The 24837-nt window shown below is 45.9% G+C and overlaps 3 protein-coding genes across 15 annotated transcripts; 2 read left to right on the forward strand and 1 right to left on the reverse strand.

Annotated features, from left to right (window-relative positions):
- The first annotated feature begins 2327 nt into the window (after positions 1-2327).
- On the forward strand, positions 2328-6949 carry LOC125544305 (iron-sulfur cluster assembly protein 1). The gene is made up of 3 exons (XM_048707930.1): positions 2328-2748; positions 3780-3834; positions 6547-6949. The coding sequence occupies exons 1-3, from the start codon at positions 2424-2426 to the stop codon at positions 6692-6694; spliced, it is 528 nt and encodes a 175-aa protein (XP_048563887.1). The 5' UTR covers positions 2328-2423; the 3' UTR covers positions 6695-6949.
- A 1761-nt stretch (positions 6950-8710) lies between these two features.
- LOC125544304 (50S ribosomal protein L12-1, chloroplastic) lies at positions 8711-11070 on the reverse strand. Of its 2 annotated transcripts, none has more exons than XM_048707928.1 (2): positions 10436-11068; positions 8711-9025 (listed from the first exon to the last, which is right to left on the reverse strand). In XM_048707928.1, the coding sequence occupies exon 1, from the start codon at positions 10970-10972 to the stop codon at positions 10442-10444; it is 531 nt and encodes a 176-aa protein (XP_048563885.1). In that variant the 5' UTR covers positions 10973-11068; the 3' UTR covers positions 8711-9025; positions 10436-10441. The 2 variants fall into 2 exon arrangements, with proteins under 2 accessions (XP_048563885.1, XP_048563886.1); XM_048707929.1 differs by lacking the exon at positions 8711-9025 and adding an exon at positions 9820-10095 and having other exon boundaries at positions 10436-11070.
- An 88-nt stretch (positions 11071-11158) lies between these two features.
- On the forward strand, positions 11159-14252 carry LOC125544306. Of its 12 annotated transcripts, none has more exons than XR_007299383.1 (4): positions 11338-12106; positions 12581-12658; positions 13693-13790; positions 13939-14252. XR_007299383.1 is itself a non-coding variant. In XM_048707932.1 (4 exons), the coding sequence occupies exons 1-4, from the start codon at positions 11972-11974 to the stop codon at positions 14013-14015; spliced, it is 471 nt and encodes a 156-aa protein (XP_048563889.1). In that variant the 5' UTR covers positions 11338-11971; the 3' UTR covers positions 14016-14252. The 12 variants fall into 12 exon arrangements, 3 of the variants coding, with proteins under 3 accessions (XP_048563889.1, XP_048563891.1, XP_048563890.1); XM_048707932.1 differs by having other exon boundaries at positions 12573-12658; positions 13693-13865; XM_048707934.1 differs by having other exon boundaries at positions 12573-12658; positions 13693-13848.
- The last annotated feature ends 10585 nt before the right edge of the window (positions 14253-24837 follow it).

Here is a 24837-nt window from a genome sequence, read left to right on the forward strand (position 1 = left end):
ACAGGATGACTTGGAGTTGTACCTTGACCTTATGACAACTAGAACCGAATACTTAATAAAACACACCCTTCCAAGTGCCAGATACAACCGGTGACCGCTCTCTCACAGGGCGACGAGGAGAGGATCGCCGAGTAGGATTATGCTATGCGATGCTACTTGGAGGACTTCAGTCTATTCTCTTCTCCTGCTGCAAGATGGAGGTTACCAGAAGCGTAGTCTTCAACAGGACTAGCTATTCCCCTCTTATTCCGGCATTCTGCAGTTCAGTCCACATATGATACCCCCTTTTCCATTTGATACCAATGCATACAATTGTAGTGTAACTCCTTGCTTGCGAGTACTTTGGATGAGTACTCACGGTTGCTTTTCTCCCCCTTTTCCCCTTTCCTATACCCGATTGTTGCGACCAGACGTTGGAGCCCAGGAGCCAGACGCCACTGTCGACGACTACTACTACTACTACTACTACTACTACTACTACTACTCGGGAGGTGCCTACTACTACGTGCAGCCCGCTGACGATGACCAGGAGTAGTTTAGGAGGATCCCAGGCAGGAGGCCTGCGCCTCTTTCGATCTGTATCCCAGTTTGTGCTAGCCTTCTTAAGGCAAACTTGTTTAACTTATGTCTGTACTCAGACATTGTTGCTTCCGCTGACCCGTCTATGATCGAGCTCTTGTATTCAAGCCCTCGAGGCCCCTGGCTTGTAATATGATGCTTGTATGACTTATTTTATTTGTAGAGTTGTGTTGTGATTTCTTCCCGTGAGTACCTGATCTTGGTCGTACACGTTTGCGTGTATGATTAGTGTACGATTAAATCGGGGGCGTCACAAACACAAGATACAAATAGATAGATCCATGATCCAAATCATCCAAAGTGAGAGAGATGGAACAAGATAGTGTTCTTCCCCAAGTCCTAGAACAAGGAAGGCCTAATGCTTTTATGAAGTTTTTCTTCTTTGGAGGTCTTGATGATTCACTTGGGGAATCCTTCTCCCTTAGGAGGCATTGTTGATTCACTTGGTGAATCATTCTCCATTAGGAGGAATCCCACAAAGGGAGATGCATGAGCTAAGCTCTATGATTTGAGTTATAGCTTAGCTAAACCTAGAATGGAGGAGGGGAAAGAGTATATATATTCTAGGCGGGAAGGGGTAAGTGAGGGGCAAAAAGGGAATGATACATGTGCCTTGCCCAATAGCTTCTCGCAGGCAACAGCCAGACAGTCCGCTCAAGGATGACCGGACAGTTTGGTCGTCTGGACTGGGTAGTTTGGTCCGTCTAGGGGGCTTCGGGCACAACGTCTAGCATGACCAGACAGTCTAGTCCCGCCACCGAATAGTCTGGTTATCCGGACCAGACAATCTGGCGAACACAAAAGGTTTGGCCGTCACGCTCCAACTGACTGGGCTGTCCGGTGGGGTGGACCAGACTGTATGGTAGTGCATAGAGCACAGATTCTTTCGCTCTCGTCGCAGCTTCCATGATTCCCTCTTGGATGGTGTTGTCATTCTCTTATGCTCGCACTCCTCTCGATATGCATGAAGCTCCACTCAAACCTAGACATGCATGAGAGGGGTTCATGTAGTGTACCATCCAAGAGAGAACTAAGTAGACACACATAAAGGATATAATTCATATTACTATATGTGATTCGCGTGTCACTTGGCGTTGGACCCAAACCAATGGTGATTACACTAGGACATCCTGCATCAGTTTCCCTTGCCCGAAAAAGATTGATCCCACCTGGCGCGAAACCTAACACCCTTCAACTTCCAAGCAAAAAGCAAGCCAAGACTGGGCAGAAACACAAGACATAAGACCCCCATCCCGGTAATTAGTCTAAGCTACTCCCTCCGTTTCAAATTACTCGTCGCAGAAATGGATGTATCTAGAACTAAAATACATATAGATACATCCATTTCTGCGACGAGTAATTCGGAATGGAGGGAGTAGTAGTCACGAGGAGATCGCCGAATGGGAGGGGAAAGAGATCGCAATGTTGGCTGAAGCCGCAAAGAGGACTAATTCTGGTTGTACCTTTTCTAGGGCTTGATGCTGGTTGACCTAAGGCCCATTGAAAAGCCAAGGCCCAGCCTGCCTGATGTTTATCCATCCATGCGGCCTGCGCTTCTCATCGGCGCGGATCTCCTACACCCACCGCTCAAAACAGCAACCGCCAGGTCTTCTCCACAAATAGCACGCCACGTCTCAAGTCAAGTCACAGAGCCAGGTTTGCCCTAGCCCCTTGCCGCGCACCGGATCGCCACCTCTTCCGCGGCCGCATAAACTGTCGAAACCACGACTCCACAAATCCCCCCCCCCCCCCCCCCCCCCCCCCCCTCTTTCCCCAGGTTAAACAACCCATCCATAGCCGGAGAACGTCAGAAGAATCCAGAGGCACCCCCGAGTTTGTTGGAGATGTTGCGCGCGGGAGGAAGCCGGCTCGTCGCCCCCGGACTCCGGCGTCTCCTCGGCCCGGGCGCCGGCGAGAGGGCGGCGCCGGGGCTGGCGGCGGCGGGGGCGAGGGCGTACCACGAGCGGGTGGTGGACCACTACAACAACCCGCGGAACGTCGGGTCTTTCGACAAGGACGACCCCAACGTCGGCACCGGGCTGGTCGGCGCGCCGGCCTGCGGCGACGTCATGAAGCTGCAGATCCGTGTCGACGAAGGCACCGGGAAGATCGTCGACGCCTGCTTCAAGACCTTCGGCTGCGGCTCCGCAATCGCCTCGTCCTCCGTCGGTGAGCCCTCAAACCGCTCCCCCGTCCCGTTTCCCCACCTTTTCTCCCGCCGTCGACTTATTCTGTTGTATTCGTTGCAATCTTTAGAGGTGGTTAGCTTCTGCGAATTGCATCGAGGAAGATAATTTGTTGTTTGGTTGCTGTAATGATGCATTTATTTAGAATTGGGAGGGGAATTTTTAAGGATGAGATTTTTTTTACCGATTTGTAATCGATGCAATTTGATTGGGCATGGCGAATTGACGACGACCTATCGTCGAATCCTTACTTATTAGATGATAGGATGTTTGTAACGACGATTCTGACTGTGAAACATCGCCAGAAGAGATGATTAGTGGGTGCCGAATCTGATTAGATTAGAAGAAAGACAGCAGCTCTAGTGCCAATGTTATTGATTGGATATTGCGATTTCTCTGGGGTCTATTTTAGTTGCTTGTTATTGAATTGCCCTGTGGCATTTAATTTTGTTTGATGTTTACTGTCTGCACGACTTCAGTTTGGTTCGCGGACCTATTCATACAAGCTGTATGAATATGATAGGAAGTTCATGCATGGAGCACAGTTTATCTTAAGAATTTGCTTAGGATATGGGCCATTTGCCAGGCTTGTGGATACTATGCTATTGCTGGTATAAGTGGTCTTTGATCTATTAGCCTTGTTAGTTTCTATTTTTCTAGGCTTGTATAGGGACGTTTATCTCATAGAACAGTGATGGCTCTAGTTCATTTGCAGTTTCTAGAACTGATAGTTGCTTATCCAAGTTAGAAATGAGTGTTCTGTAATGCTGAACAGACACCTTTGAAAGGTTCGATTATTATTTGGAAGTATTTATTTTTGTAGATCATGCCCCAAAACAAAAGGGTCTCAACATTATTGCTGCCAGTAGTTGATAGTCTGACAATTGGGCTGAGGCAGTTTGTGTTCATTTTTCTGATGTACTATACTTCTATTTCCCTGCAAGATGTATGATACCCATATTAGCAAATCTCAAGTGCTGAAGTTAATTCTTGATCCTACCATTGTCCTTGCAGCTACTGAATGGGTGAAGGGAAAGCAAATGGAGGAAGTAGTGAGTATCAAGAACACGTAAGTTCTCCCATATATTCTTGATCCATTACATTATTTTAAGGGGTGTTCCTGTCTTCCCCGGACATTTAGTGTTGACCTTCTGTTCGTCATTGTTGTATTGTTGTTTACTCTGCATTCACTGAACAGGCGTGTCTACTAAAGTTCAAAAAAGCGCTAGGCGTTAATTATGCATTTGGCCACCTACTTGCGCTTTTCTAGGTTAGGCGTGATTAGGTGCAATTAGGCGGTAGTGCTGTAGAGTGAAGAAATAAGCTAGATGGGCTGGCCTAGCCCATTAAACCACAGGCCCATCTTCCTATTCTCCTACTACTAAAGCTCTCGTATGTGCACAGTCGATAGAAATCTAGGTATCCTCCTCATGCCGCCTCTCCCCCTCGTCCTATCTTCCTTGCTGCATGACGTCGCCTCTCTCCCTTGCTACACGGATGGGAAGGCCAGTGAAGCTCAATTTCTTGCCGGAGAAGCTCGATCCCTCGCCGGAATCGGTCGATTTGTCGTCGGAGTGGTTTAATCCTCATTGGCGAGGATGAATCCTCGCTGGGGAGGTGAAATCCTTGCAGTGGAGATTGATTTCTTGCCTGAGAAACATGATTCCTCTCTGGAAAGGCCGATTTATCGCCGGAGGACCTTGTCGGCTGCTTTTTTGAGTGCCTAGGGCCAAAGTGTGGCGTTAGGCCAACGCCCAGCGCTTAAGCACGCCTAGGCGCGCCTTTTTGAACTATGGCTAGTACTCTTGTGGTAACTCTGTAACAAAGGTCCTGATACACAGTTTCCTTTGCAATTTTGTACTCTACCAGTATTAAGATGTGGGAGGTTGGATTGGTCTAAACTTCATTCACTCTTGATTATCATATGATGACCATCTATTACCTCCGTCCCAAATTAGTTGTCCTTAGATTTGTCTAGATGCGGATGTACCTAGCACTAAAACGTGTCTGGGTACATCTGTATCTAGACAAATCTTCTTCTTCTAAACCTTTTGTCCCAAACAAGTTGGGGTAGGCTAGATATGAAACCCTTTTATGAGGACTTCCCAGGAGGTCACTCATCACCCATGGGACTGGCTAGTTTTTACGTTGGCTCGCAAGCCTATCACAACCCTCCTCCTTTACCCGGGCTTGGGACCAGCTAAAAAGCACGGACACGGGGACGGAAAGTCGGGGATACGCATACGGGGATACGGGATACGACATTTTCCAAAAACAGCCATTCGGGGATACGGTGAGCATATATAAAATAAAATAAAAATATGTCATGTAATATAGAGTTAATACAGAAAATAAAGGAGAAAAAGATTGGAATAGAGATACTGCCCCCATTCGGTTGTCTCTTTTATCAAGTGCTTGATTGATTCTTGTCCCCCCATGTCATTGCAAGTTGCATCTTGCAAAACACATCTAACAGTAAAGAAGATTAGAAGAGTTGAAGACATAACCCAGCTGTGCCACTCCCAGATGACATGCTCTACAAGCATTCATGAGCAGGATGATATTAAGCTAGGAAAAAGAAGCACTGAAGCAGACAAGCAGTACTACACTAGTAGTCTAGTACACTACTACTACAATCTACAGGCATTCAAAGAGCAGCAGCTAGCAAGCAGCAAGCACAACATCCAGCAGCTTAATGGAAGATCAAATCTGAATAAAACAGGTCAAGAAGTGGAGGAGAGGATGTGAGTTCAGGGATTGGGGAGGGTTACCTGCCGTCAGGAGAAGAGGCTGCTGCCTCCTGGTGTGGGGGTGTGGTGGCCGGTCGGATCCAAGCGTCGCCGGCGGCGGCGGTGGCGAATCCAGGCGGCGGCGGCTTCGTTCCAGGAGGTGGCGGCTTCGATCCAGAAGAGACTGGGACCTGGGAGTCCCTCGTTGTTGTGTGGAGAGCTGCGTGCGATTCCTGCAAAAATAGGGTTTTGTTTTGGGCCATGGCTGTTTTTGGGCTGGGCCGTATCCTGTCCGTGTCTACGTGTCCCGCCGTGTCCCTGGGCTTTTTTCTATTTTTTTAATCGAAAATCAGGGGATACTGGGGGATACGCGTATCCAGCCGTATCCCGCCGTGTCGACATGGCCAATCGGCAATTCCTGCCGTGTCCGTGCTTTTTAGGGGACCAGCTATGCCTAAAAGACAATAGGCGGAGTTTGTATCTAGACAAATCTAAGACAACTAATTCAGGACGGAGGGAGTAGTATTCAAGTTGATGTTGTCGCATTTGATTGTTCTTGAAGAATTTTGAGAAGCAAAAAATGTTTGAGGATGCATTGAACCTGCATGCTGTAGATCTGCTTACTGACATTTCATTACATTGTCACGGTCTTTCCAAGTTACTAATAACATGGTATTCTGGAGTTGCTAAAAATAACCAGCTTAGTTTAAATTGGTGATTGTACTGGGTGTTGCTTTTGGTTATACGTTTAATGAGCTTGTTATAGTACTAGTAGTACAAGCTGGTCTTTGTGTTCAGAGGCTTTATATGACTGTTAAGACTATAATTGTTTGACTGTATATTTGCAAATGAATGTTGATGCTAATCACATCAGACTAAAGCTGCAGCTCATGGTCTTAGTCTCATCAGATGAATCAACCCATTTCCTTCTTTTTGCTATAATTGCAATGCGGCTGCTGATGACCCAATGTCTTTAAAATGCTGTTTAATGTTCAATAAAACTATTAACAAGCCCTGTAAAACAATAACAAGCTCCAATGCTCTGTTTTCAGTGAGATTGCAAAGCACTTGTCACTTCCACCAGTAAAGCTCCATTGCAGTATGCTTGCTGAAGATGCAATTAAAGCTGCCGTGAAAGATTATGAATCAAAGAAGGCGAAGCTGGGAGACAGCCCTGCAGAGAAGGCTGCCGAAGCATGAAGATGATATATGGTTCTGTTCTATGAGGGTGGGAAATGATGTGCAATGTTCACACACTCCAGTGTTGTAGCATGTATCATAAGGATGAACACGAACAGTTTGAAATAAATGTGCTGTCATGTTAGAAGTTGTTCATGTATAGCAGCTGCTACGAAAATTTGTGCATGTATAGCAACTGCTTGGAAGTCGTAATGTATACTGTCATTTGCCCGTTCCAAAAACACTCGGTTCTATATTGTTGGTTATTTTGTTGAACTTGTCTGCAGGTTGCTAATCTAGGCTTTGATTTTTGTGTGATGCCATGTTGCCGATCAGAGGCTCAGGGCTGCTGCTTCCTGGATGGGCTGTAATGCCCAATTTAGGAGCACCCATGACCCCCACTTTCACATACGGAAGGTGTACTTCAGTGTTCTAAACTAGTATCTTATAATTTTTTTACATAGAGAATATAGAGAATAGTTATAGCCCGTATCTTGTTTTAGGATGGCTAGTGCTAAACAATAAACAACTCAAATTGTAGTGTGACTGGGAAGCATTTCCAACCTGGTAAGAGGATCTACAACCGGACTCCTTGAACCATCCCTAAAGGTTCATGCTGCTCAGTCCGGAAAAAATGCCACTCAACTGGACCGTACTCCAACGTCTAAACTATCTAGCACCCCAAAATCTAGACTCTCTAGCATTCCCCAAACTCACTTCCTATGTGAGGCAGATATAAGGTTGTCCGCTTGGATCGAAAAAACACACTTGATCGGACCCCTCATAGGCAACCCAAATGTCTGAGTCGTCTAGCACTCCCAAACCCATCCCATGTGTGGGCGGATATGATGTGGTTTGGAAGTGGCCGCCACCTCGGACCGTCCTAGGCTGGCTCAGTCCGACCCCACATATCCCCCAACGGATCAGGCAAAGTTCGACCCCGTCGACTACAGGTGCTCCTCAAGAAGGAATCCACACGAGCTCTTTGTCGATCGGAGAGGGACATGAGCGGGAGCTCGAGCTCCGCGGCCTCTTCGGTGGCCTAGAGGCGTAGCTGCAGCTCCACGTCAGCCTGCCACAGTCCGCGCACTCCCCAGTCAGCCGGGAGGGAGGGCAATGGTGCCCGACACCTGTAGCCCCTGCTCCTCCCGGCCCCAGAGGATGTTGGAGTGCTTGTGCCTGCATCGTCGGGCCTGCGAAAGCGGCTACCCGAGTCGAGGCGTGGGCTGCTCGCTGCATGAGGCAGAGGGCATCGCAGTTCGCATACAGTCGGTCCGTCCGTGGGTCGTGCAGATCCATGCCCGAGCCGCTGCCGCCCGCCGACGAACTCCGCGACGTCATCTGTTGATCCTTATACCTCAACGGAGACAGACGCCTGCCGCCGTTCGCAAAAATGCCAAGGAATCGCGACTCGGCATCAAGGAGTCTGAGCGGCTAACCCGACAAAGGGCAGCGAGCGAGGCCAGGAATCGCGACTTGGCATCAAGGAGTTCGAGCGGCTAACCCGACAGAGGGCGGCAAGCGAGGCCAAGAATCGCGACTCGGCATCGAGGAGTCCGAGCGGCTAACCCGACAGAGGGCGGCGAGCGAGGCGAAGGCTTAGCGCCTCGCCAAGGAGCAGGCCCGCGCCGCCTGATGTCTGGCCTGGCTCCCCTCCTCCTCCAAGGACGGCAACACCACTACCGATGACGACGATGCCCCTCCGACCGCCGACGCCTACACCGTGGAATACTACTGCTGCTCCGGAGACCGCAAGGGGACGGGTCCGGTGATGAAGTGGAGTCCGACCCCCCTTGCTCTATCTTATCGATTGTAGGATGATTTTTTGCAAATTTGCAATATGTCCAATTAAACTTGCTATGTCCGATCTTTTGTGAACTTTGTCAAATCCAGGTTAATAATGATGTAACATGAGATGTACTTTGTTTGCAAGGTCTCTCCTGCCAAATATGGCTGATGTACTTTGTTTGCAAGGTCTCTCCTGCCAAATATGGCTGATGCGGTGATGACTGCCAATATACACGTACCAAAGCGAGATGCGAAAGTGCAACTCTTTCCGTTGGCCTACTTGATCCTTGTGGATGGGTAACATCAAGGGTGCCAACAGCATCACCCAATTACACTTTGGAAAGCAGTAGAGATTCAGAAATACAAAGTGGGAGTAAAACAACTTTCAGCGCCTTCGATAGATTCAAATCATGGGGGAAAACAAAATACTCTAGAGACAAAAACACATAACATTTTCAGAGAACTTCCCAGTTTCAGCACCACACATATATCTTCATATGGAGAGTCCATGTTCTTCAACTACCCAAACTCACATGCCATGCCCAATGTAATACTCACATTGTTCTGCAGAGAAGGGAGATAAATGATATCAAAATGAGAACATGGGGTTTATTTCTGTAAATACCATATAATAATGAAGGAAGCACTGAATGAATTCTCGTCTTGACGCAAAGTATACATAGGGTAAGTATAGAAATGGGGAACCAAAATTGAGCTCACTCAGAACAAGCTAACTGACACGAGCCATCAACCTGCATAATGTATTGAGATCCAAGAAGGCACCGAGATCCCAGCGTGTGCACAAGCTCTGAATGTTACATCTACGCCAAGATTTAGCGACGTCATACCCTTGGAAGAATTGATCATCTATATTCCATATCCGCTAGCTAAATACCTTTACTCACATATGCTCATATTGGTTTGGGTGATATGTAAATACATACCACCTGAAAGATAATTTAGACAAACAACTTCTACACACTGCTGAGCTGACTGCAAAGGTACAGCTACAACCATAGATGTAAATTGTTCAATTGTTTGGCATTATACTTCAATATTCAGAAGGTCTAGTGACATCATGAATTTCTCAGTGAAAATACAAATAACTAGGTTCCTTGTTTAAAATAAAGAAAAACATATCAGGAAGATGTTTTAGTATGCGGAGAGGCATCAATCCAGTGTTGAAGCCTGAAGTTCTCCAGAACAGTAGGCAAATCAAGGTTAGATAAATTGGTATAGTATTTTCTGTGATCAGTGGTATGCTCAACAGCACACCTATCAATTATTCATTATACATACTGACCGTACATGCTATTAAGTGTGGATGCAGTATAAACATAAACACACATTGCTCCATGTGGGGGAAAAAGGGTACACTTTCACATTACTGTCCATTTTGTAAGACCCTGGAGAGATAAATGTCATGTAGCATTCTTGAACAATGTAGCACAATATGATGTAGCATTGTTGAACAATGTAATGTAATGTAATGATTAGCAACACCCCGCGCGGAAGTTATAGTCCGAATTGACCTTGATTAAATACAGTGTGATGTATGAACTATTTCTGATTCTTCTTTTTCTCGGGAGATACTTCCAATCCTTGATAACAGATCTGATGTTCCAAGAGATTATCTGATGGGCAATTATAAACTGAGAGCTATTACAGACTCAAAGATCAAAACGAGAGATATGCTGTTCTATTGCTCCAATACAAACTCTAAAACTGGCAATGCACAATCTCTACAAACATGACAGTATCATATCCAAAACCAATAGTACCCATTAGGAATCTAAAGAATGCAACATCCAGTAATTATACAAGATTGAATACAACACACGAAAATGAACTAATAATTCCACATGCGAACTAATCTCATACTGTATGAAACAACAGTCCACGGCAATTACAAGAGGAATACAAAAGATTGATATGAAACATAAATGTAATGGGAAAAAAAGGAGCCTAGTATACCTAGTCTCACGCTATGGACACCTTGGCGCCGACTCCCTCGAGCTGCTTCTTGGCCTCCTCGGCCTCGTCCTTGCTCACGGCCTCCTTGAGCTTCTTTGGGAGCCCCTCGATAAGATCCTTGGCCTCCTTCAGCGCCAGGTTGGTCAGTGCGCGCACAACCTTGATGGTTGCGATACGCGCGCTGCTGGGCACCTCCTCGATGACCACATCGAACTCCGTCTTCTCGACCGGTGCCTCCTCGGCCGCCGCTGCGGCGGGAGCCGCGACCGCGGCAGCGGGAGCAAAGGAGGCGGCAGAGACGCCAAGACGTTCTTGGAGATGGTCGACAAGGTTGCGAGCCTCCTCAAGGGTGAGCCCGGCAATGGCGTCGCCGAGCTCAAGGACCTTCGGGGACTCCGTGGCAGTGGAGGCGACGGCGACGGCGCGGCGGCGGCGGTTGGCGACGGGTAGGGTCCTGGGGGCCGAGGCGGAGGGGGATGGTGAGGAGCAGGGGAGAGAGAGGACGGAGAAGGCGGAGGAGAACGTGGTGGAAGCCATTGGGACCTCTCGAGGCTTCGCTTCGGGAGTGAGCGGGAGGAAGAGGAGGAGGAAGCGGGGACGGAGGGGGATAAGATGAGGCGAGGGGATAGGCGACCGGTGCTATCTATATAACCAGCTTGGTGAGTGGCTAATGGCTGGACTTCTACTTAGCAATCGCAACGCTGGATGAGCAAAGCCAATGGGATCGTTGTTTATTTCCTCTTTGCGCCTCTAAGTTTATCTTATTATCTTTATCTTTACCTTTACCTTTACCTACTAATAAACCAGCTATTGCTTCTGGTCGTCCGTCGTTAGTCTTTTTGCAAAAACGTCCCTCTGTTTCTAAGAAATTAACCCACCGTCCTACTTAAAGTGATGGAAAACGTTTCGTTTTTTTGCAAAAAAAAAACCCTGCCACCACCGGCCAGCTCCACCACTTATCCATTCTCGGAACGGGTCGAGGCGCCGCAGCTGGCATCGGCGAATCCATTCCCGGCGGCGGCGGCTTCCGGCGAGGAGGCGAGCGAGCTCTGGAAGCTCCGGAGGGGGCTTGCCGCCGACGAGGCGAGGCCGAGGCGGCGGCGCGCGGGCGCGAGGAGGCGGGGTCGAGGAGGCGCAGGAGGACGCAGGTCGGTGGCGCTACGGCGGGGGCTTGGCGAGGGCTACAGCGGTCGAGAGGGATTGGCGGTGGCCGGCGTGCTCGCACGGGCTCGGGCGCGGCAGCACGACGTCGGGCCGTTGCCGATGGCGCCGGGGCTTGGGCCGGTGGTTTGAAGGGCGATGAGGAGGAGGTGTTGTCCTGGAGACAGCAACGGCGGCTGCAGCTTGACGATGCAGGCGTCAACAGCTTGCTTCAGGGGCTGCGGGCCGTGAGCGGCGCCGTGCTCGCGCACGAGACCCATGCCTGATTTGGATCGGATTGCAGGTCGTGTCCTTGTTGAACACAGTTCAATGGAGTGCCCAACCCGGATTGTTGTTTTCTGCTATAAGAAGGAAGAATAGTCGGCCAGAATCTCCATGGTTCAATTTTTGATTTGGACGAAACGTCCAATGTATTCGCCGAGTTCGCCGGAGGAAGAAACGTCGAGTTCGCTGGAGCTACAAGAACAGACGTCAAGCACTCCAATGTCGCCAGCAGCGGCTACACCAGAGGTATGTTTGACCCATGTTTGATTTATTTTCCTGTCCCCTGTCGCGCTGGCGAGCCTGTGCGCGTCCCTGCTACTGGCGCTGCTCGCTGGCGAGCCCGTGCGCGGCGACTGTTGCTGCTCTCGCGCTCGTGCGTGTCCCTGCTGCTGCCGCTGCTCGCTCGTGCCTTTTCCTTCCGTTAGTTTACTGTCTAGCTAGCCGAAATCACTCTGAAGCTGTGACCAAACGCGTGTGTTCTGAATCTTCTGAACTGAATGCTTGAAAGATTGGTTTGTCCTTCTCAAAAGATTTGCTTGCTTGTCACTGTTTGAATTGGTTATTCCTCAGTTATAGTGTTTGATGGATTTGATAACCTGTGATAGCCTTACTCATATAGTACTAATGAAATCCAATTGCATACTGAAATCTGCTTGGTTATTCTTCTGTTATAGTGGTACTAATGAAATCCAATTGCTTACTCATCTATTAGCTTTGCAGTGGCATACACATGAATAGATATCTCAACATATATTTGAAGTGTAACCAGCCTTTCGCAGTTGGATGTATTCTGAACATGTGAGTTTATCTCCTGAACCCATGGTTACTTACTGAACATAAAGTAGCAAAACTGAAAGTATATATATTGTACTGTACTTTCAGTAATATAGATGCCAATATCATTACCTTTTTCAGTTAGGGGGTTGTAGGGATTCACTTTGGTATAAATCTGATTGATAGTTACTGCTCTGGTCTGTAATTTAGCCAGAGTCAGGTTCAGAGTTGTTGACTGGATTTTTTGGGCACAACCATCAAGCAACCTGAGTAAAGCTTACCTAAGCCAATGATTTTGTTCTTTTAGCTAGAGCCAGGTTCAGAGTTGTTCACTCTGGATTTTTTGGGCACAACTATCAAGCAAGCTAGCACGTATTGTTTAACTGAAGCAAAGGGCAGCTAAGCTATGAATGCTTCAATTCTTTGTTCTGAACAAATGCAGCTACTATTTGTATTTGATCTGAGCAAAGGTGCAACCAATTGAAGTTATTTTGAAGAACCTACACCTGGGTATATATCTTCTGATTTTATAGCCTGCAGAGTCTGTAAAGTTTGTACATTTTGTGAATCACTTTGTTCCGGTTTCCCTTGGTGTATAGTCTATACTGTATCAGGTTATTTACTATGTGCAGATTTGTTTGTGCCATTGCCAATCATGTACTTCTTTCTGTGCTTGGAAGCATAGTCTCATCGTATCCCCTAGATCTGTATAAGTATATTTAGCTCACATACACTTGGCATTTGTTCTTCAAAAGGCGATGTCCTCGATGCTGGACTCTTGGTAACAGTTTATTACATGTTTTTTTGGTGAGTCTTTTCTTGAGATTTAGGATTGTGGAGTTAACGGGTGTTACTTTTGACCTGCTAATACAGCTGCGTTAAACTTTTTGCTCTTCGAAAGCAACTATGTAAGTCTGACGCTAACATAATGTTTACTGCTAAAATACTTCAGTATAACTTAGAGTCAGGAACATAAGTAGAATTTCATAGAAATCTGTCTAGCTCATGTAGATGAAAGACTTCCTGCAAGTGAGCTCTTGAATAACTCTTACTTCCAGGAAGATGAGGTCTATTCCAGCGCCTCCAATTTCAGTCTCTCTGGTCTCAAGTGTGACTGAAGATGGGTGGCAATCTGCAAGTTTCATGCTTTGGAAGGGTGAATTCTTACTGAAAAACCATATGCATCTTACCGACCATATTAATTTATTGCTAAGGTTTCCTCATACCAGTGGTAAATATAGCACTGAAGAAACTTTTAAATCAAACTTTACTTCAGTCTATAATGACACTACAAATTATTTCAGGCTGTTTAAAGAATGTTGAGTTGTCAAGCGAGGTGCTGCAGTGGCTGGCGTTGCCGGGCATGGGACGACGTCTCTAGGCTCCTGCCTGAGGCAAGCCTCTCCGGCCTCCTCGGATGCCCTCTAGGAACTGGCACTGCGTATGATGGCCTCCTCACCTAGCACCTAGGTTGACCTAGCCACCGCCATCGAAGCGAAGAGTTGACAACATATGTATGATTGTTGCACGTGTCAGTCCTGCCATTGGCATGTTCAAAACTATGAATTGAGTGACTACAAATATGCTTTGATCAATGAAATGAGAGGATGTTCTGTTACATCTTGTTGTGCAGATATAGGGCTTGAATTATTTTCGGTCGTATCATCTTGGCCCTATAATAAAAAAGCGAGTGTGGGAGGGCGCGACCAGTTGCTACCAGTATTAAGGTGCACTTGATGTGTAGTTATCAGTCAATGAGAACCATAGAAAAATGGAGGCACCGACTCTAGGAGTATATATCCGCTCCCAAAAAAAGGGTGTGCTATATATTGAATGGTTCAACATAGGTCAGTGAGTTTGAGGCAGCAAAAAGCTTTAGAGCTAAAATCAATAGGAAATGGTATTTGTTTCTTAAGACGTTTTTTATAAATGTAAAAAAATTAAAATGAATTAGTTAGTTAGTAATAAGAGAGAAAAGGAGACAATGACTTGATTGTCTATTTATCCTTGCTCCATATTCAAATTTCTGCCAGCGGCTGTCGTCAACCTGCCCTTGCATGCCATCTACTTCCAATTCACTTTTGCGAGAGGTGCATGTCCGGCCCTCAACAATGATGCATCCTCTCACTCAACATCGTGTCTCCGCAGGACGGAGCTGACAGATCGGTGAACCGCATAATGGTCAACAAAGAGGCAAAAAGTAGATGATTTTGACGCTTTCAATGGTGCATGCGGAGGTATTTTCCACCTTTTGTCAAAAGCAACACAGGGGTCTCCTACTAGATGAGACAGGGGCGAAGCCCACCATCATTATAAATTTTCATAATTACAAGTCGGTGGAGGGAGGGGTTCACAAAAGCCGCGTGCTAGAGTGTGATGACGAATCCCCGGTTCGGCCGTTGGCACCCATCAACAATGCACAGCGGATCAGACTTTGAGTGACCCTCCACGACCCAGTTCCTTGATCCCGCTCACGGTAGTGTAGCACTGCGACGACCGCCAATGACACCCTACTCAGGGTGCTACTTTCCTCGACGAGCTCCCTGTTGTCACTCTAGCGGAATGCGTGGGACCAAATGTAGGGAATAGCTTGCGGAGAGCGGTCCTCATGTCCAGCTCGACAAGATTAGTTTTAGGCTTCTTTTGGTTCATAAGATAGGATTATCATAGGAATAGGAATCTTGTAGGAAATGAGATGACATGTATCTCAAATCCTATGTGTAGGAATAGGAAACAAGATGTCATTTGGTTGACACCAAAGGAATTTTTCCATTGAGTCTAGGCTCTTTTTTATTTTCCTATGAAATGTGGAGGATAGGAACCAATCCTATGTAGGAATAGGAATCCATTCCTATGAACCAAAGGGCTCTAAAGGAAAAAATCCTATAAGAATCCTATCCTCTAGAATTCCTATGAAATTCCTCTAAACCAAAGGAGGCCTTAAATGTTTTAAACATTCAATTGTGATTGCACATTAATGACATGTGTGTCATGCAATGGCTGAGATTGACGAAGTCCATACATGTTGTGATTAGAGGACACTGCGGTAATCGCCGGCGGTGAGGGACTAAGATAAGTGGTGACACGTGTCGGCGAGGGACTAAGATAAGTGGTGACACGGGTGTGACACCGTGTTGAAATAGAGGACGTTGAATTGTGGGGGTCTTGAGCCGTATTTATCGGGCCCGTTGCAATGCACGGGCATATTTACTAGTATAAACTAACCAGGTATAACAGATTGTTTAAAAAAAGACCAGGTATAACAGATTGATGAACAAAATAAAATAAAATAAAAGCATTAACGTACGCGATAAGGGCAAATATGGGCTGTTTAGATAAAGACACAACTAAATTGGTTTTAGTAGAGAGCTTTTTGTGACAAGAAAGTTATTTGTCACTAGGCGATTGATAACTAGACCAGTAATCAGTATTGCAATTTTATATAAGGGAGAGGCATAAACTAACATAATTTCTCTCCTTGGATCATATGCACTTATGATTGAAACTCTATCAAATATCCATAACTACTAAAGATCATTAAGGTAAAACCCAACCATAGCATTAAAGTATCAAGTCCTCTTTATTCCCATATGCAAACAACCTACTTACTCGGGTTTAAACTCATGTCACTATAGCAAACCACCATAAGCAAATCATGAACAAATTGCAAACCCTACAGCGGGGACCCCTCACGCTTGCGCGACAAAGAGAGCACCATAGGACAACACCAATAATAAAACATACAGCTCAAACCAATCACGATCATCAATTAACCCATAGGACAAAACAGATCTACTCAAACATCATAGGATAGTCATACATCATTGGGAAATAGTATATAGCGTTGAGCACCATGTTTAAGTAGAGATTACAGCGGGGAGAAGAGGTGTTACACCGTTGCATAGAAGGGGAGAGAGTTGGTGATGACGGCGTTGAAGTTGTTGGTGAAGATCGCCGGCACGATGATGGCCCCGGCGGCCTTCCGGCGCCTCCGGGAGAGAGGGGGAGAGATCCCCCTCCTTCTTCTTCCTTGACCTTCCCCCTAGATGGGAGAAGGGTTTCCCCTCTGGTCCATGGCCTCCATGGCGGCGGAGGGGCGGGAGCCCCTCCGAGACTGGATCTCTTTCTGTGTTTCTATCTGTTTTTGCGTTCCCAGATTCTGGCCTTTCATCGTTTCTAAAATTCCCAAAGATCCATAACTCCGATTGGGTTGAAATTTTAACATGATTTTTATCTGGATATTAGCTTTATTGCGCCAGAAGAAGGGCACCAACCGCCTTACGGAGTGATCACAAGGGCCCAGGGCGCGCCCTACCTCCTGGGGCGCGCCCCCTGCCTTGTGGCCCCCTCGGGCATCGTCTCGCGTTGATTCCACTTCCCAAAATTCACATATATTCCAAAAAAATTCCACAAGTTTTTAGCGTGTTCGGACTCCGTTTGATATGGATTTTCTGTGAAATAAAAAACATGCAACAAATAGGAACTGACACTGGGCACTGGATCAATATGTTAGTCCAAGAAAATCATATAAATTGTTGCCAAAAGTATGTAAAAGTTGTAGAATATTGGCATGAAACAATAAAAAATTATAGATACAACGGAGATGTATCAGCATCCCCAAGCTTAATTCCTGCTCTTCCTCGAGTAGTTAATGATAAAAAAGATAATTTTTGATGTGGAATGCTACCTAGCATAATCTTGATCATATAATCTAATCATGGCATGAATATTAAGACACGAGTGATTCAAAGCAATAGTCTATCATTTACATAAAGACAATGATGCTTCAAGCATACTAATAAAGCAATCATGTCTTTCTCAAAATAACATGGCCAAAGAAAGTTATCCCTACAAAATCATATAGTCTGGCTATGCTCCGTCTTCATCACACAAAGTATTTCATCATGCGCAACCCTGATGACAAGCCAAGCAATTGTTTCATACTTTTAGTGTTCGATCTCAAGCCTTTTCAACTTTCACGCAATACATGAGCATGAGCCATGGATATAGCACTATAGGTGGAATAGAATATGATGATGGGGGTTGTGTGGAGAAGACAAAGAGGAAGAAAGTCTCACATCGACGCGACTAATCAACGGGCTATGGAGATACCCATCAATTGATGTCAATGCGAGGAGTAGGGATTGCCATGCAACAGATGCACTAGAGCTATAAGTTATGAAAGCTCAAACTGAAAACTAGGTGGGTGTGCATCCAACTTGCTTGCTCATGAAGACCTCAGGCATTTGAGGAAGCCCATCATCGGAATATACAAGCCAAGTTCTATAATGAAAATTCTCACTAGTATATGAAAGTTATAACTCAAGAGACTCTCTATATGAAAAATATGTTGGGAACGCAGTAATTTCAAAAAAAATCCTACGCACACGCAAGATCATGGTGATGCATATCAACGAGAGGGGAGAGTGTGTCGACGTACCGTCGTAGACCGAAAGCGGAAGCGTTAGCACACCGCGGTTGATGTAGTCGTACGTCTTCATGATCCGACCGATCAAGTACCGAACGTACGGCACCTCCGAATTCTGCACACGTTCAACTCGATGACATCCCTAAAACTCCGATCCAGCCGAGCTTTGAGGGAGAGTTCTGTTAGCACAATGGCGTGGTGACAATGTTGATGTTCTACCATCGCAGGGCTTCGCCTAAGCACCGCTACGATATTATCGAGGTGGACTATGGTGGAGAGGGGCACCACACACGGCTAAAAGATCCAAGAGATCAATTGTTGTGTCTCCAAGGGGTGCCCCCTCCCCGTATATAAAGGAGTGGAGGAGGGGGAGGGCCGGCCCTCTCTATGGCACGCCCTAGGGGAGTCCTACTCCCACCGAGAGTAGGATTCCCCCTTTCCTAGTAGAACTAGGAGCCCTTCCAAGTAGTAGGAGTAGGAGAGAAGGAAAGGGAAAGAGAAGAGAAGGAAGGAGGGGGCGCCGCCCCTCCCCCTAGTCCAATTCGGACTAAGCATTGGGGGGGGGGACGCAGCCTCTCCTCTCTCTTTCCCCTAAAGCCCAATAAGGCCCGTATACTCCCCGACGAATTCCCGTAACTCTCCGGTACTCCGAAAAATACCCGAATCACTCGGAACCTTTCCGATGTCCGAATTGAAGGAAATATGCCCTAGAGGCAATAATAAAGTTATTATTTATTTCCTTATATCATGATAAATGTTTATTATTCATGCTAGAATTGTATTATTCGGAAACATAATACTTGTGTGAATACATAGACAAACTAAACGTCACTAGTATGCCTCTACTTGACTAGCTCGTTAATCGAAGATGGTTATGTTTCCTAACCATAGACATGTGTTGTCATTTGATTAACGGGATCACATCATTAGGAGAATGATGTGACTGACATGACCCATTCCATTAGCTTAGCACCCGATCGTTTAGTATGTTGCTATTGCTTTCTTCATGACTTATACATGTTCCTATGACTATGAGATTATGCAACTCCCGTTTGCCGGAGGAACACTTTGTGTGCTACCAAACGTCACAACGTAACTGGGTGATTATAAAGGAGCTCTACAGGTGTATCCAAATGTACATGTTGGGTTGGCGTATTTCGAGATTAGGATTTGTCACTCCGATTGTCGGAGAGGTATCTCTGGGCCCTCTCGGTAATGCACATCACATAAGCCTTGCAAGCATTGCAACTAATGAGTTAGTTGCGAGATGATGTATTACGAAATGAGTAAAGAGACTTGCCGGTAACGAGATTGAACTAGGTATTGAGATACCGACGACCGAATCTCGGGCAAGTAACATACCGATGACAAAGGGAACAAAGTATGTTGTTATGCGGTCTGACCGATAAAAGATCTTCGTAGAATATGTGGAAGCCAATATGAGCATCCAGGTTCCGCTATTGGTTATTGACCGGAGACATGTCTCGGTCATGTCTACATTGTTCTCGAACCCATAGGGTCCGCACGCTTAACGTTACGATGACAGTTTCATTATGATTTTATATATTTTGATGTACCGAAGTTTGTTCGGAGTCCCGAATGTGATCACGGACATGACGAGGAGTCTCGAAATAGTCGAGGCATAAAGATTGATATATTGGACGGCTATATTCGGACACTGGAAGTGTTCCGGGTGATTTCGGAGAAAACCGGAGTGCCGGAGGGTTACCGGAACCCCCCCGGAAGAAGTAATGGGCCTTATGGGCCCTAGTGGAGAGAGAGAGGGGCGGTTAGGGTGGGCCGCGCGCCCCCTCCCCCTATGGTCTGAATTGGACTAGGAGAGGGGGCGCCGCCCCCCTTTCCTTCTCCCTCTCCCCTTCCTTTCCCCCTCCTAGTAGGAGTAGGAAAGAGGGGAGTCCTACTCCTACTAGGAGGAGGACTCCTCCTCCTTGGCGCGCCCCAAGGGCCGGCCGGCCTCCCCCCTTGCTCCTTTATATACGGGGGCAAGGGGGCACCTCTAGACACACAAGTTGATCCTCGTGATCGTTTTCTTAGCCGTGTGCGGTGCCCCCTTCCACCATACTCCTCGATAATATCGTAGCAGTGCTTAGGCGAAGCCCTGCGACGGCAGAACATCAAGATCGTCACCATGCCGTCGTGCTGACGGAACTCTTCCCTGACACTTTGCTGGATCGGAGTCCGGGGATCGTCATAGAGCTGAACGTGTGCTAAAACTCGGAGGTGCCGTAGTTTCGGTGCTTGATCGGTCGGGCCGTGAAGACGTACGACTATATCAACCGCGTTGTCATAACGCTTCCGCTGTCGGTCTACGAGGGTACGTAGACAACACTCTCCTCTCTCGTTGCTATGCATCACCATGATCTTGCGTGTGCGTAGGAATTTTTTTGAAATTGCTACGTTCCCGAACAGTGGCATCCGAGCCTAGGTTTTATGTGTTGATGTTATATGCACGAGTAGAACACAAGTGAGTTGTGGGCGATATAAGTCATACTGCTTACCAGCATGTCATACTTTGGTTCGGTGGTATTGTTGGATGAAGTGGCCCGGACCGACATTACGCGTACGCTTACGCGAGACTGGTTCTACTGACGTGCTTTGCACATAGGTGGCTGGAGGGTGTCAGTTTCTCCAACTTTAGTTGAACCAAGTGTGGCTATGCCCGGTCCTTGCGAAGGTTAAAACAACGCCAACTTGACAAACTATCGTTGTGGTTTTGATGCGTAGGTAAGATTGGTTCTTGCTTAAGCCCGTAGTAGCCACATAAAACTTGCAACAACAAAGTAGAGGACGTCTAACTTGTTTTTGCAGGGCATGTTGTGATGTGATATGGTCAAGACATGATGCTAAATTTTATTGTATGAGATGATCATGTTTTGTAACCGAGTTATCGACAACTGGCCGGAGCCATATGGTTGTCGCTTTATTGTATGCAATGCAATTGCACTGTAATGCTTTACTTTATCACTAAGCGGTAGCGATAGTCGTGGAAGCATAAGATTGGCGAGACGACAACGATGCTACGATGGTGATCAAGGTGTCGCGCCGGTGACGATGGTGATCTTGACGGTGCTTCGAAGATGGAGATCACAAGCACAAGATGATGATGGCCATATCATATCACTTATATTGATTGCATGTGATGTTTATCTTTTATGCATCTTATCTTGCTTTGATTGACGGTAGCATTTTAAGATGATCTCTCACTAATTATCAAGAAGTGTTCTCCCTGAGTATGCACCGTTGTGAAAGTTCTTCGTGCTGAGACACCACGTGATGATCGGGTGTGATAGGCTCTACGTTCAAATACAACGGGTGCAAAATAGTTGCACACGCGGAATACTCAGGTTATACTTGACGAGCCAAGCATATACAGATATGGCCTCGGAACACGGAGACCGAAAGGTCGAGCATGAATCATATAGTAGATATGATCAACATGGTGATGTTCACCAATGAAACTACTCCATCTCACGTGATGATCGGACATGGTTTAGTTGATTTGGATCACGTGATCACTTAGAGGATTAGAGGGATATCTATCTAAGTGGGAGTTCTTTAGTAATATGATTAATTGAACTTAAATTTATCATGAACTTAGTACCTAATAGTATCTTGCTTGTTTATGTTTGATTGTAGATAGATGGCCCGTGTTGTTGTTCCGTTGAATTTTAATGCGTTCCTTGAGAAAGCAAAGTTGAAAGATGATGGTAGCAATTACACGGACTGGGTCCGTAACTTGAGGACTATCCTCATTGCTGCACAGAAGAATTACGTCCTGGAAGCACCGCTGGGTGCCAGGCCTGCTACTGGAGCAACACCAGATGTTATGAACATCTGGCAGAGCAAAGCTGATGACTACTCGATAGTTCAGTGTGCCATGCTTTACGGCTTAGAATCGGGACTTCAACGACATTTTGAACGTCATGGAGCATATGAGATGTTCCAGGAGTTGAAGTTAATATTTCAAGCAAATGCCCGGATTGAGAGATATGAAGTCTCCAATAAGTTCTATAGCTGCAAGATGGAGGAGAACAGTTCTGTCAGTGAGCATATACTCAAAACGTCTGGGTATAATAATCACTTGATTCAATTGGGAGTTAATTTTCCAGATGATTGCGTCATTGACAGAATTCTCCAATCACTTCCACCTAGCTACAAGAGCTTCGTGATGAACTATAATATGCAAGGGATGAATAAGACAATTCCCGAGCTCTTCGCAATGCTGAAAGCTGCGGAGGTAGAAATCAAGAAGGAGCATCAAGTGTTGATGGTCAACAAGACCACTAGTTTCAAGAAAAAGGGTAAAGGGAAGAAGAAGGGGAACTTCAAAAAGAACAGCAAGCAAGTTGCTGCTCAGGAGAAGAAACCCAAATCTGGACCTAAGCCTGAAACTGAGTGCTTCTATTGCAAGCAGACTGGTCACTGGAAGCGGAACTGCCCTAAGTATTTAGCGGATAAGAAGGACGGCAAGGTGAACAAAGGTATATATGATATACATGTTATTGATGTGTACCTTACTAATGCTCGCAGTAGCACCTGGGTATTTGATACTGGTTCTGTTGCTAATATTTGCAACTCAAAACAGGGACTACGGATTAAGCGAAGATTGGCTAAGGACGAGGTGACGATGCGCGTGGGAAATGGTTCCAAAGTCGATGTGATCGCGGTCGGCACGCTACCTCTGCATCTACCTTCGGGATTAGTATTATACCTAAATAATTGTTATTTGGTGCCAGCGTTGAGCATGAACATTATATCTGGATCTTGTTTGATGCGAGACGGTTATTCATTTAAATCAGAGAATAATGGTTGTTCTATTTATATGAGTAATATCTTTTATGGTCATGCACCCTTGAAGAGTGGTCTATTCTTATTAAATCTCGATAGTAGTGACACACATATTCATAATGTTGAAGCCAAAAGATGCAGAGTTGATAATGATAGTGCAACTTATATGTGGCACTGCCGTTTAGGTCATATTGGTGTAAAGCGCATGAAGAAACTCCATACTGATGGACTTTTGGAACCACTTGATTATGAATCACTTGGTACTTGCGAACCGTGTCTTATGGGCAAGATGACCAAAACACCGTTCTCCGGTACTATGGAGAGAGCAACAGATTTATTAGAAATCATACATACAGATGTATGTGGTCCGATGAATGTTGAGGCTCGTGGCAGATATCGTTATTTTCTCACCTTCACAGATGACTTAAGCAGATATGGGTATATCTACTTAATGAAACATAAGTCTGAAACATTTGAAAAGTTCAAAGAATTTCAGAATGAAGTTGAAAATCATCGTAACAAGAAAATAAAATTCCTACGATCTGATCGTGGAGGAGAATATTTGAGTTACGAGTTTGGTGTACATTTGAAACAATGCGGAATAGTTTCGCAACTCACGCCACCCGGAACACCACAGCGTAATGGTGTGTCCGAACATCGTAATCGTACTTTACTAGATATGGTGCGATCTATGATGTCTCTTACTGATTTACCGCTATCGTTTTGGGGTTATGCTTTAGAGACGGCCGCATTCACGTTAAATAGGGCACCATCAAAATCCGTTGAGATGACGCCTTATGAACTGTGGTTTGGCAAGAAACCAAAGTTGTCGTTTCTGAAAGTTTGGGGCTGCGTTGCTTATGTGAAAAAGCTTCAACCTGATAAGCTCGAACCCAAATCGGAGAAATGTGTCTTCATAGGATATCCAAAGGAAACTATTGGATACACCTTCTATCACAGATCCGAAGGCAAGACTTTTGTTGCTAAATTCGGAAACTTTCTAGAGAAGGAGTTTCTCTCGAAAGAAGTGAGTGGGAGGAAAGTAGAACTTGATGAGGTAACTGTACCTGCTCCCTTCCCTTATTGGAAAGTAGTACATCACAGAAACCGGTTTCTGTGACACCTACACCAATTAGTGAGGAAGCTAATGATGATGATCATGAAACTTCAGAACAAGATACTACTGAACCTCGTAGATCAACCAGAGTAAGATCCGCACCAGAGTGGTACGGTAATCCTGTTCTGGAAGTCATGCTACTAGATCATGATGAACCTACGAACTATGGAGAAGCGATGGTGAGCCCAGATTCCGCAAAATGGCTTGAAGCCATGAAATCTGAGATGGGATCCATGTATGAGAACAAAGTGTGGACTTTGGTTGACTTGCCCAAAGATCGGCAAGCAATTGAGAATAAATGGATCTTCAAGAAGAAGACTGACGCTGACGGTAATGTTACTGTCTACAAAGCTCGACTTGTCGCAAAAGGTTTTCGACAAGTTCAAGGGATTGACTACGATGAGACCTTCTCACCCGTAGCGATGCTTAAGTCTGTCCGAATCATGTTAGCAATTGCCGCATTTTATGATTATGAAATTTGGCAGATGGATGTAAAACTGCATTCCTGAATGGATTTCTGGAAGAAGAGTTGTATATGATGTAGCCGGAAGGTTTTGTCGATCCAAAGGGAGCTAACAAAGTGTGCAAGCTCCAGCGATCCATTTATGGACTGGTGCAAGCCTCTCGGAGTTGGAATAAACGCTTTGATAGTGTGATCAAAGCATTTGGTTTTTTACAGACTTTTGGAGAAGCCTGTATTTACAAGAAAGTGAGTTGGAGCTTTGTGGCATTTCTGATATTATATGTAGATGACATATTACTAATCGGAAATAATATAGAATTTCTGGATAGCATAAAGGGATACTTGAATAAGAGTTTTTCAATGAAAGACCTCGGTGAATCTGCTTA

The sequence above is a fragment of the Triticum urartu genome, chromosome 3 (assembly GCF_003073215.2).
Source record: "Triticum urartu cultivar G1812 chromosome 3, Tu2.1, whole genome shotgun sequence".
Lineage (NCBI taxonomy): Eukaryota > Viridiplantae > Streptophyta > Magnoliopsida > Poales > Poaceae > Triticum > Triticum urartu.